General features: G+C 31.7%; 1 protein-coding gene across 2 annotated transcripts in view; it reads left to right on the forward strand.

The window, feature by feature from the left end:
• Positions 1-12,119, forward strand: part of Smox (Smad on X protein) — a 44,841-nt gene extending 32,722 nt beyond the window's left edge. For both annotated transcript variants that reach the window (XM_085943171.1, XM_085943170.1), the window contains exon 11: positions 385-12,119. In XM_085943171.1, coding sequence (XP_085799297.1) covers positions 385-508 — 124 coding nt within the window. In that variant the 3' untranslated portion in view covers positions 509-12,119. The remainder of the gene's footprint in view (positions 1-384) is intronic.
• Positions 12,120-12,512: the final 393 nt, after the last annotated feature.

Raw genomic sequence — 12,512 nt, forward strand, 5'->3', positions numbered from 1 at the left:
CCCAACATATTAGTACTTTGGATTAAACACATATTGGATCAAACAACATGTAATTTTTGTCAGGATCCAGGATTCAAACCTGCATCCACGGCTTCAGAGGAATCATTTACAGCACCTATTCACACCTGGCTACTTGCCAAGGCAAATTGGATTATTTCACTGGAGATAGTAGCTACATAATATTATCTTTACGACAGCAATTGCGTAAAATTCCCCGAAGAAGAATAGATTTGAGATGTCTAATTACTATAACCGATAAATCACACTTATCGTTAAAAGCTAATAAAAAATACGCGCATACTCTATATGCAATTTTACACAATTTGTAATGATCTATCACTTCTAAAACCCGCCAAAATCATATATTAATATTTTTTAAATCAGGAGACAGACGGTGACATCGACCCCGTGCTGGATAGAGCTGCACTTGAACGGGCCCCTGCAGTGGCTGGACCGCGTCTTGACGCAGATGGGCTCCCCCCGCCTCCCCTGCTCGTCCATGTCTTAAGTCATCCCTCGGCCACCGCCCCAGCCTCGCCACTCTCTACTAGAAGATGATGATAGCTATCACTGCGACGGTAGAAGAAACCCCAAAGAAACCTCGTGCGCACCGCGTTTTCACTTCAATGACACCGCCACTGGTACATTTGACAGAGTGAGATCCGAAGTGTACGTATCGAGGTATAGTCTGTTTTGAAGAATGAATCGTCGCCGATAATAGGGGAATTTATGTTTCCCGTAGAGAATACCGGCATTAAATTATGACCGCTCGCAATCCGCAGCCATAGAGTCACTCACTTGCGTACAACCCCCGACACATATTTTCTGTAACACGAAGACATCTTATCGAAGCTAAATTCAACTAGTCCCCGATTGCTTCTGATCTTGTACTATTCTTTCGATATCTCTCTATTTAACCCTGTCACAAATTCTTCTTTTAATTCCATAACAATCTTGGAGCATTAATTAATTAGGCGCTGAGGATTAAACAAGTACAAGTGACATATTATTTTTAAAAAATTGTTGAGAGCAGTTTTCACATCATCACGTACATATTGCTAGAAACATGTAACTATGTACTCTGTATGAAAAGTTATAATATTTAGCATTGTGTATACTGTATAGAATGTTGTTAATGTCATAGCAACGTGTTTATTTGAGTTTTTTGACCTCACTTATCCTCCCTTCAAATGCTAAAACATAAAGAAATATCAATATTTCATCTTGGAACAGTAATAATAGATCATTTTGATAACATACCTCATTTACGGATTGCTGGAAACGGCTACGTTGATTTTACAATCGCTTATTTAACTTTGAAGTGAATTTATTCAACTTGATCACCAGTGCACTTGTATTTATTGAAACTTTAGCGCTTCAATTTATTACTGAATAGTAAATAAAAACATTAATGATCTGCAAGAGTAAAAGATATCTTTATAAGCTGAAAATGTTATAATGTAACCTATTCTCGTCTAGTCTGTTCAGTTTTGAAACGGCGGTGTGTTTAGATGATCAGTTGTCCGTTCAGTCGAGGTTTCAGTTGCCAGTTCAGTTCGGAATCGGCGTTGTATATTTACGTAGTTTTTATCCACTGAACATGAATATTATTTTTATAATTACTTTCTAAACATATCGGTTGGTGTAATACAGTACCTATATTTGAAGAAATAATAAGATTTTGATCAAAATTAGAAAAGTAGTATTAAAAATATGGCAATTTAACTGGCAACACTAAAAACAGAGATAGAAAATCCATCCTGTCTCGTTTCTGTTTTGGTTTCAACTCAGCTCGATGGAAACGGAGACTGATTGGATAGCAAAACTGATTGTTTAAAAGCACCTTTAGTACTATTATTTTCAAATTTATTGTTGAATGTATGTGCTGATGTAATCAGTTTGTGGTTGACACTTCTCCCTGAACTATTTAAATTACTTACTACAAATTATTGAATAGTTATGTAATGTAATATTGTATACTAGTTCTTTTCGTTTAGAGGTCAGATGTTTTTGGAATAGCACGGTTCGCATAAATGTCAGATTGAATGAAGTTAAAGTCTTTTTTTATCATCTCATGAAAGAATTCACCGCCCAACCGACTGTCAATACTCAATACCTCTCTATAAAGTAAGTCTGTTAAAATTTGCCATATTAAATGATATCAATATGCATTGAACTGCGTCCTATATTAAAAAAAATACTTTTAAATTTCAAAGTTCCTGTTTTTGTTTTTTTTTTAAATAAATTTACAACTCACTCAGTCAGTACAATAGTGTAATGTTACAAAAAAGATGTAATTTTTATAAAATACTTTTAACAATCTAATAGAAAGTTGTGTGGAGTATAAACTAAGATGGAAAATACTGTTAAAGAATCGGTCGATTACGAAAGCATGCTGTGGTCGACTTGGTGTTGCCTCGCTTATATAAACTGCCAACCAATATGTATGGAGATACTTACGATTGAATCAAATGAAATTTGGATTACAACCGATAGCGTCTTTCGCATTTGTTAATGATATTAAACCTTCAATCAGTGAAGAAATACCCCAGTTTTAATAAATCAGTACAGATATGTATATTACCGTCAAATGCATTATAATATTTACTTAGTTGATTTTTTTTTAAGAATGTAACATTCTAATTATTGAACATACATAATTTTGAAAACACTAACACTACTAAGAAAGTAGATACTGAAAACAATAGAAAGCGCTTCAGTGAGTATAAAAAGCCATTAGTTAAAATTTGTTGTAATTAAGTATGACTCCTTTAGCATTGTGGTCAATGTGCGTGGGCGCGATACCCGAGAGATGCAGGTTCGATTCCTCCGGGGTATAGTACTTTTTTCAAAAAAAAAGATTGTTTCTATTGGTTATAATATATTTTCTCAGAAGTGTTTTCAAAATTATGTTTGTTCAACATTAGAATATAATGAAATATTTGTCCTTCAATATAGATGTTGTATATTTTGCCTAATTTAAATCCCGCAACTATGTTAAATTTGACATAGTTTTTTTTTTAATATGCGTAATTAAATACAGGTCATGGTGTCAACAAATTGAAACAACGCCTAAGAGGTTATCTCAGTAAGAAGTCTGAATATAATATCGTCAATCTGTTGGGTTCAATATGCTTCGATGTGAAATAGAAATTCGAGTGCTTAAAATCAAACAACGTTATCTACAAAAAAGTGTTTTTTTAACGTAACGTAACGTTATTTTACATTCACGGCTACATGATAGTCACTTTATGTCAATATTTTCTAGTTTCTAGTAAATCGTCAGTAAAGTTTAACGTTAAGTACATAAAGTTACCCTTGTTATCATATTTTTTAAAAACTATACCAATAAATTTAAAAATCACCATAAGCTAGATAAATGTACATTACACAATAAATTATAAAATATGACCATTAGGTTTTAAATAAACATCTCCTTTGTTGAGTTACAAGAAGCTAAAAAAACATTTTTTGGCTCTCCTGTAAAGTTGCACTTTTGTAGATAGTGTTGTTTGTCATTTACCTCTCGGTTATTTTACAGTTTCTATAATATTCATTGCGAGAAGTCAGTTATGAATCGTTGGTGTATTTTTTGATTGCATGCTAGTCGTGATTCGTCAGAAAATCAACCAACAGGGTGCCGTCTTTTATTGAATATCAGCAACCAATTTGCGGTACATCTCTCTATCTTTAACCAGTCATATCAGACCCTCAATATCTTTGACATTGAGCCACGTATGGCGAATTTACACCTCTGCTGCCTTTCCTTGCACTATGAACTATATTTTGCAGAATATATCTTAAATGTGCAGACTTGTTGTGTGTCGACCATTGATTACTATTCAGGATAGGCATTTAGCTAATTTCACATAGATTTTGATGGATACGCATTTTCTGACAGTTCGTAAAGCATTCAGAGTCATTCATTGGTCGACACTGGTATTATACGGTAATATGCATGTAAAATAGTAATTAAGATTTGTACAGATGCTCATTCGTTTAACGAAACATTCTTGTTTGATTATCTTTAATTTTTACCGCCAAAGGTACAAAACTGGAAATTTTATACGTCGGTGTAAAATGTAACTTTGAGAAAATTGAGAAATTTAACATCACTGAGTTAAAAGCGACAAATCCAACGTAATTTTTTGTCGAGTCTGGAATGCAAGTCGTAAATTGCAAGCGACAGCAAACGATACGCTTTCTGCGAGACGTAAACCGGTACGATCGAGTGACGATTAAACATATTGTATAGAAATTAAATAAGTAATAATTATTATTATATTGTATAGATTAAAATGATAATTTTGTCTTTTTTTTAATGAATGCTGCTACGCCTGAAAAGTTTTATTTTTAATATACCTTTTAATTTTTCGATAAGATACGTATGAATTTGTTTTTGCAATATTATATATTTGCCGGACATGTGTTTTTGCAAATCGATCTTTTTTTAATAATAATTTATTGTCTATGATCTTTGTTACACATTTTTTTTATGTCGTATATTGGCAATTTTGTGTATTTTCGATTTGAATTCTCAATGAATTATTAGTAGACTTGCATTTATAATATTTACCCACATACCTTTAATAATTAGTATATTTTTTTAAAAAGGTATGTGGACTTTAGAATTTTCAATAAATTTGATACTATTATGTTAATTATACATGTCATTCAAATACCTGAAATAAATAATGCACTAAGGGCGAGATGCAAAGATGTTCTTAAAGTAACCAAACTAGTGACATGAGCATGCATTTGGCATCTGTCAAAACAGTCTAATCATATTGTACACAGTTTTCAAGTAAATAATACTTTGTATTTAGTTTATTCGTACTAAAAATGAAATCTGAATTTTGTACACGATACACCTGACTATTCCGTCACTTGTGTCACTTGCCGATCTCGGCGGCGTATTGTTAAACGGCTGTTAAGTACGACTAAGCATCTAGTCTTAAGTGCCAAAAAAGTTAACTCGAGATATATGTGTTCAGATAAATAAACGCTTTTAATTGATTGATTATGTGACTACCGGACTTAATGTATTGCCGTTAGTCATTTTCATATAAAACATGACTGCTGTCAGGTGTAAAACGGTGTCTTTCGTATATAAACACATTGGATTAAGACTATTTTTCTCAGTCACTGAATTTTACCTTTTTAGAGTATTGGCAATGGCACATAGAAGGTTTATTCAAAAAAAAAAAAAATGGCACTTACTGACTTATTTATTACAGGTGTTTAATATGTCCATTTAAAGAATGATTTGTTATTATTTTACGAAAAGTCCGATATGTTCAATGCGTTATTTATATAGCTTTATCATATTATTATTATTGTTATTAAACATTTGTGTGAACGCAATACGGGCTATTGTTATGTTGTGCTAGATAATGATAGAACAGTGAATATAATAGAAGGAAGTCAAATTATGTGTGATCATTTACATGCCTTCTATTTATTTCTATGTTTTCCGTGTCTAATGCTGAATGTTAATATAAAGTGACAAATATCGGATTTACGCAATTTATAAGTAGGTAATTATAAAACCAAAAGATATTTTCTCCTTGCTGAGCTTTACAATAAAACCCCGTTAATTCGAAATCAACGAGAGAAAAAATTGAATTACAAAATGTATTGCAAAACACAGTAAAAATTGTTCAATCGCTATAAATAGATTTTATGAATTTCGAAATAACCGTGTTCGTGGGATTTTACCGTATCCTTTGTCAAAGTCGTCCGAATTGTGTCCCGCCATTTCTCACCTTTACCCATCTGTTTTTCTTAATTTGTTGAAATTAAGACAAGTCGCGTATTGGTAACACCGCTGATATACCCACACCTTGAAGACTCTTATTTTATTGTAGTAACGGGTGACAGTCCATGACTCTGTGCCACAAAACTGCCTTTTAAACCAGTAACTCCTGAGGCCCTTCCACTCGCAGTAAGACACTGCAAATGTTTATTAACATTTGTACTTTCGTGTGTCTAATCAGGAATTATCTTTACCATAATTCATTGTAACGTATTTGTTAAATCTATACAAAAATAATGCGCCAACTGGTTAAATGTAATAGTACTGGTTAAATTGCGCACATTCGATATTAGTCACCTTTTTATGTGTGTTGTGTGTGTGTGAGTAGCCCCGATGAAATGTTGCCATATTAAAAAAAAATTATACAGTTGATGCATGTTCCTATACAATACAGTTTAATATTAAAACAAACATTAATCGTAATAATGTACATTAATTGGAGATGTATGGTTATATCAGCAGATTACAATATGTTTATTTAGTGTATTATCAATAGCTAGTGTACGTTAAAACATAGTAGTTACTATTGATGATCTGAACAAGTGTTTCATTTAAAAATATTCATTTTTATGTTTTGGCGAAATAGCTTGAGCAATAATTGCAAATATTTACTCACTCCGATCCTATCGACTCCTTGGTCTCGGAGCATAGGGCAAGCACAATGTCGTATAGTTTCCTTTGGTCAGACGCCTGTTACCTTGTCAACTATGTAATGCGTAGATCGGTATCAAATTCTCCACTTACGTAAATCTCGAAAAAAATATTGCGTTTATGTTTGTCATCACTCTATCTAATCTGGTACACATCATAATCGGCATAATAGTGGTACCAACGGTTTTACAGATACCGTTCTTTCCCATGCGCAAGAAGTTGACGGAGCTAATTTGTATAGTGTACATCGTCACCTTCCGTCATATTGTTTATTGGTTTTCAAAAAAATATTCATTTATAATTTGAAACAAGGATTTATATACCCACTAATTTACAATATTGTCATTATTAAATTTATATAGAAATTCAGTATTGAACGCAAAATTCAAATATATAAACTTCATACTGCTTTACGATGTGTGCAAGACTAGATAGATTGATTGTATTTCAATTTGACAGTTTGTGAATAAATTCGATCCGCTATCTGCACTAAAACAATTGCAGTTTGTTGCACTTCTATCTAAAGCCAATGACAGACTTGTGAATTTTATTAGTAAATTTCCAAGTAACCGAAGAGATCACCACATTAGCCGATTTTTATATGATCGGAGCTATAAAACACCCCGGTTCATGTCCAACTGCACAATTGTCCTCCAGGCGTTTCGATTGTTCGCTTTCTGCTCAAAGACAAGCAAGCCGACACTCATTAAATAAAGGCGCGGATAAGACATGTCACAAAACCTCAGATTAATTTCCATCCGATGAAAAAATCCTTGATAAACGAGTGAGACCCACGAATTACCAATACCATATCTTTAATAATTGGTTATTCCGTTGTTTCTTTTTTTATTATTGGTGGATCAGTGCAGTATGTCCATTTCTGTATGTTTTGAGAAAATCGAAGGCGTGTAATAATGATACCCTATTTGGACATACAATGTTTTTACAGCATAAAGTTATGATATTGGTAGATATTTTGTGTATAACTGAATTTTAGTAAAAACTGGAAATACAACATCTGCACTCTAACCCATCAATGTTAATATTATTATTGTTAATATGACGTTTTTACATAACTACCGAGTGGCAAAGTGAAACTTTTTATTAATGATTTATGTATCTTCTTTTTCACAAAATAATATGTAATTTTCATTGGTTTTATAAATATTATATTTGTACATATTATTATAAATTGTAATGTATTACATATTATACATATATATATATATATATAATAAAAATTGATATGTTTGATGTATGTGTTATGTTATAATATTTCATAAAATTCACACTCATTGTAATTATAATTCATTCTTTAATTTTAATGTAGCTACTTAGAATTATGTAATATATACCAATAATTGATTAGGTACTGCTACACATTTACTTATAGTTTAATATAGTTATCGATTAATATTATATTATTTTGTCAAAGAGGTCTCACAATGATTCGAAGTGGATAATAATAAGGTATTTTGTAGTAGACCTCCGTTATTGTATTGTTTTTGGTTTGTTAGATGGCGTCGGTCAGTGTTTGAAATATATTATGAAAGATTCGAGTATGTGCTAAAGTAATGTTTAAAAAAAAATAAAGGTTCGAGTCTTGGCTAAAAAAAAAATCGTTACTGTCAATGTTTCACTAGTTTGATCCAAATGAGAAATTTTTAATGAATTAATGATACGTTAGAAGTTTAATAAAATTACTTGTATTGTTAACAAAAAAAATGTAGTGTAAAATTAAATAACATATCGTGACGGATCACATTAAAAAAAAAAAATTTTAGCGAATCGTAATAATTATTGTGGACGATTTGTATTTATCGACTGATATGGTGCTTGAGTGGACAACGCTTTCGGTGTAAAGACACAAATGCGGATATGCTTTGAACAGTTTCATAAAATTACTTTCAATCATTCTATATTACGAACCAGCTGAACCGGTTGGAATACCCATTCAAGGGCTGTTACATGTAAATTGTACGTAAAACATTTCACCATGGCACAGTTCGCCGGAAAGCGATGACCATATACGATACGGTCTCCAATTTTATTAGTTCAATATGAAACATTGATTTAATTTTCATGGCTGATTTTGGCAAAATTTATCAATTCAAGAATGAAAACCTAACCTAACAAATAATCCAGTATATCAGCTATTTTCAAAATTTGTTTGCTGCTGGCTTCCTGTAAAGTGTAAACCAACAAGAACCGTGTTTTATTTAGACATGGATTTTATGTCAGTACTATACGACCCAAAGAGGTTGGACGGTATTTAATATATAGCCATATATTTCCGATACAACTTTTCACGGTGAAGTGTGGTACATCAAACTGCATACGTCTAAGTTTCCGCACACATTCAAGGACATGCAAAAACAATAACTCACTACATTATTCGTTGACTTAACACATCAATTAAATCAACAAATTTTTTAATGCATATAATATGCGTGCTCTGAACATGAATGACAACAAATATCTTTTCATTTGTTTTGAAGTCAAGATTTTACTACGGTATAATGTATTTCAAAATTAGAATACCTGCACAGTAGATTTTTATTTATTTCTTGCTTTGTCTGGCTCTAAAAGGAATGAGTCACCGCTCAATTGTTTGCATACCAATTGTCTATTATTAAATTTACCCTAATTTGTTGATCCTTGTGGAACTGTTCAAAACACGTTCGCAACGATTGTCTCTTTATCCGGGGACGTGTTATTTTAGGAGTGTTGTTGTAATTAAAGCAAAAAGAAATATTTATAAATGTGTATTTTTCGGCAATTTGAAATTCTCAATATTTAAAAGTTAGTAATGATAATGGTAAATTGTAATTTTTTGATTCTGGCGGTGTTGAAAAATTGGCCTGCACACGTGGGGAACTTGACGGTCTATAAAGCCACCAATACACTTGACCGCTACATAGTAATGTATAGCGTATCGGTAGCTTTATATATCACTAGAACTAGAAATCTGTCCATTTAATATCAAGCCAACTATTATTACATATATTATAAATTTATTTAATTTTCCTTTTGATCATGAATTATGCTGTAATTCGAATTTTAAGTTCTTTTTAAATGAATGATTTTCTGCAAATTAACCGTGTATGCCAGGTTGATATTAAGCATGTCATTCATAGCCAATAATGGAGTCTGCATTATTACTTTTGCGTTTGCCGTGTCACATAAAAAATCAAGTTCTCTGTCGATGTGCGGTAAATTTAATATGTAGATTGTGATGGATATAGATTTATTATATATTCTGATATGAAATTTTATTGATTGTCTTCCAAATTCATAATATGTATGAAATATTTACAATTTTCTTTTTTTTTGTCTCGGTCGAATTATGTTGATTTTGTATTTTTGCATTGGCATGGTCTCCCATACTAATTGATTAAAAATCATAATTTAGATTTAGCAATTTATATTTAAAATCTTTTTACTGAAATATTATTTTCAACTGACTAATTGACATCGAGTTGTCGATACAGTATTGAAATCATTGACGAATTGTACAATTTACATCATGACAATAGACACGTAGTGTATGACGAGTAATTATTAATAATTCATGTTTTTGTATAATTCTTTTAAAATTTTAGTTGGAATACATATCTGAAAGTACAGGAGATATTGTCGGTGTAAAAATAAATTGAAATAACGTTTTGATTATAGCATGTGTAGAAAAGTTTTCAGTTTCCTATAATTACACCTAATCAACGGTGACGTAGTGCAACAGCATGGGTGCTCGGAATTAATCAATACTTGCAAAAAAATATGGAATCATCGGCTTTTATTGATACACAAGTTGACACACTTCCTGTTTAATGTGGCATATTCTAAACAAAGCATTGTACGTATCGTAGCATATCGTTCGCCGTGAGCTTTGTATCGGATAGAGACGCTCGTATACTATACTGTCTCCCAATTTTATTAGATTCAAGAATGAAAACCTAACCTAACAAATAATCCAGTATCGTTATACTAATAGCTGATGCTATTTTCATAATTTGTTTGCCTCTGGCTTCCTGTAAACTGACAAGAACCATGTTTTATTTAGACATGAATTTTATCTCAGTACTATACGAACCAAAGAGGTTGTACAGTCTTTTACTATACGGCCATATATTTCCGATACAAATATACGATAAATAAATATGATATGGCGAACTGCATACGTACAAGTTTTCGAACACGAAACAAAGCTTGGCTATCATATTTTTTAATTCAGTGTGACTGCTTGGTCGAAACACTGATGTATATTCTTCAGCCAAAAAATACATCAAATCCTTCTGTTAATCTTCCCCTGTATTTTGCATGATATGGCTAAATAAATCGAATATTTTGCCACAATGAATAAAAATCCTTGACTTTTTTAAATGGAGTCTTCGGGAGTACTACATATTCTTTGTTTTGAAACTTTTATTACTTACTCTTTGAGTGAGAGTAGATGACAGAAATATTAATGATGACGACCATAACGGTGGCAGCAATTTTAGCAGCCACAGCAAACATGCCGCGGCTTTTTTCTAATCATAACATTAACATGATACTTACTGTTTTGACAATGTCATTATTACCTACATAGATAAAAGAGCTGTGTTTGAGGCTCGATACCATATTTTTTGCAGTATTCATTTATTCCCAATGAAATGAATAATAGATGGTTTTATCGGCTCATGATAATTATTATTTGTTTAGTAATATTTTAGTAGAAGTGAAGTGCGGCGGAGTTTCGGATCGATAGTAGTTGTTAAGATGGCTGTGGAAAAATGCAATGTGTATGTTTGTGGAATCCTTCGTTAATTGTTTACACTTTTTCAATTACATAGCTAAACCGATTATGTCTGCGGTCTCTGGTCAATTTGTTATGGTAAGTGCAAAACTGATTTAACTGATGAAATAGAGTTTGAAGCTGTAAACTGATATAAGAAACTGCAATGATAAATTTATGAACTTATTAATCATTGAATATACTTTCATTAGAGCTCAAAAATGTATGCCTATCTTGGATTATCAGTTTTGTACTATAAATTGACCAAAGACCACAGCTATAATGATTCAAAATAAATTTGACATACCACTGTCAGAATTTCTTATCCCAATTTTTCTATTTGGACATGCATTATGATTATAGAAGTGTCATTTTTTGCCAAAATTAGATTTGAATTTCATATTTTCAATCAAAACTTCTGATCAAATTAAAAAAATTTACCAACCGATGGCAAAAGTCAATTAATGCATTAACCCAACATCTATCTGCTTTTAATCATAAATATTTCGCAGTAATGGGTGGATTATTTCCAAATCAGTTTTTGCTTTTGGCTTTTGTTTTGGTGTTGCCAACTGTGAAGGGTTTCACAGATATTGTTAGAGAAATGTTGGTTGGAGTGTTAGAGATTATTTTATTACTGAATATATTTTTGAATGCCCGTTAAAGTTGCGTACAATTTTTTTTTTTTTTTAAGAAAGATTAATATTATTTTAAAAGTAAATTTAATAATATGCGGCACCGGAGCGCTATGAAACGGAGGCGAGATACGTATAAAATATTGAAATGTAATTTTCTGTGAGATCTCCCCAATTGTAATTGTATGTTTTTCTTTTTGATTTCAATTGAATAAAGTGTTCTTCAATAAAATGAAAAATCGAATATCGTGTTTTATTTCTTTATTCTATTTATGCTCGGGGTCAAGTTTCTGACATTTTTTCTTTCAGCGAAGCTATTCCATACACAAGGCGGCTATCAAAGGTATTTTATTAATGTATTGAGGCGGTTAATTGTTACAATAAGTTAATCGTCTTACTAAACTGTCAAAAAGTGCCATGTTTTAACAGCCCCTCTTTTGGCTGTGTTAACTTTTAGGGCGAGATAGACAGTTTAGACAGTTAACTTATTGTAACAATTAACCGCCTCAATATATAAATATGATAAAGTGATAATATTTATCACTTTAGCTGTCAATATCCGCCTTGTGTATAGAATTGCTTCGAAGGAATCCATTGGCATATGTTACTCAAAAGTATCATAGTTTTGAAATAGAGT

Source organism: Rhyacophila brunnea, unplaced genomic scaffold (assembly GCF_057557595.1).
Source record: "Rhyacophila brunnea isolate RB1 unplaced genomic scaffold, BYU_Rbru_1.0 scaffold_15, whole genome shotgun sequence".
Lineage (NCBI taxonomy): Eukaryota > Metazoa > Arthropoda > Insecta > Trichoptera > Rhyacophilidae > Rhyacophila > Rhyacophila brunnea.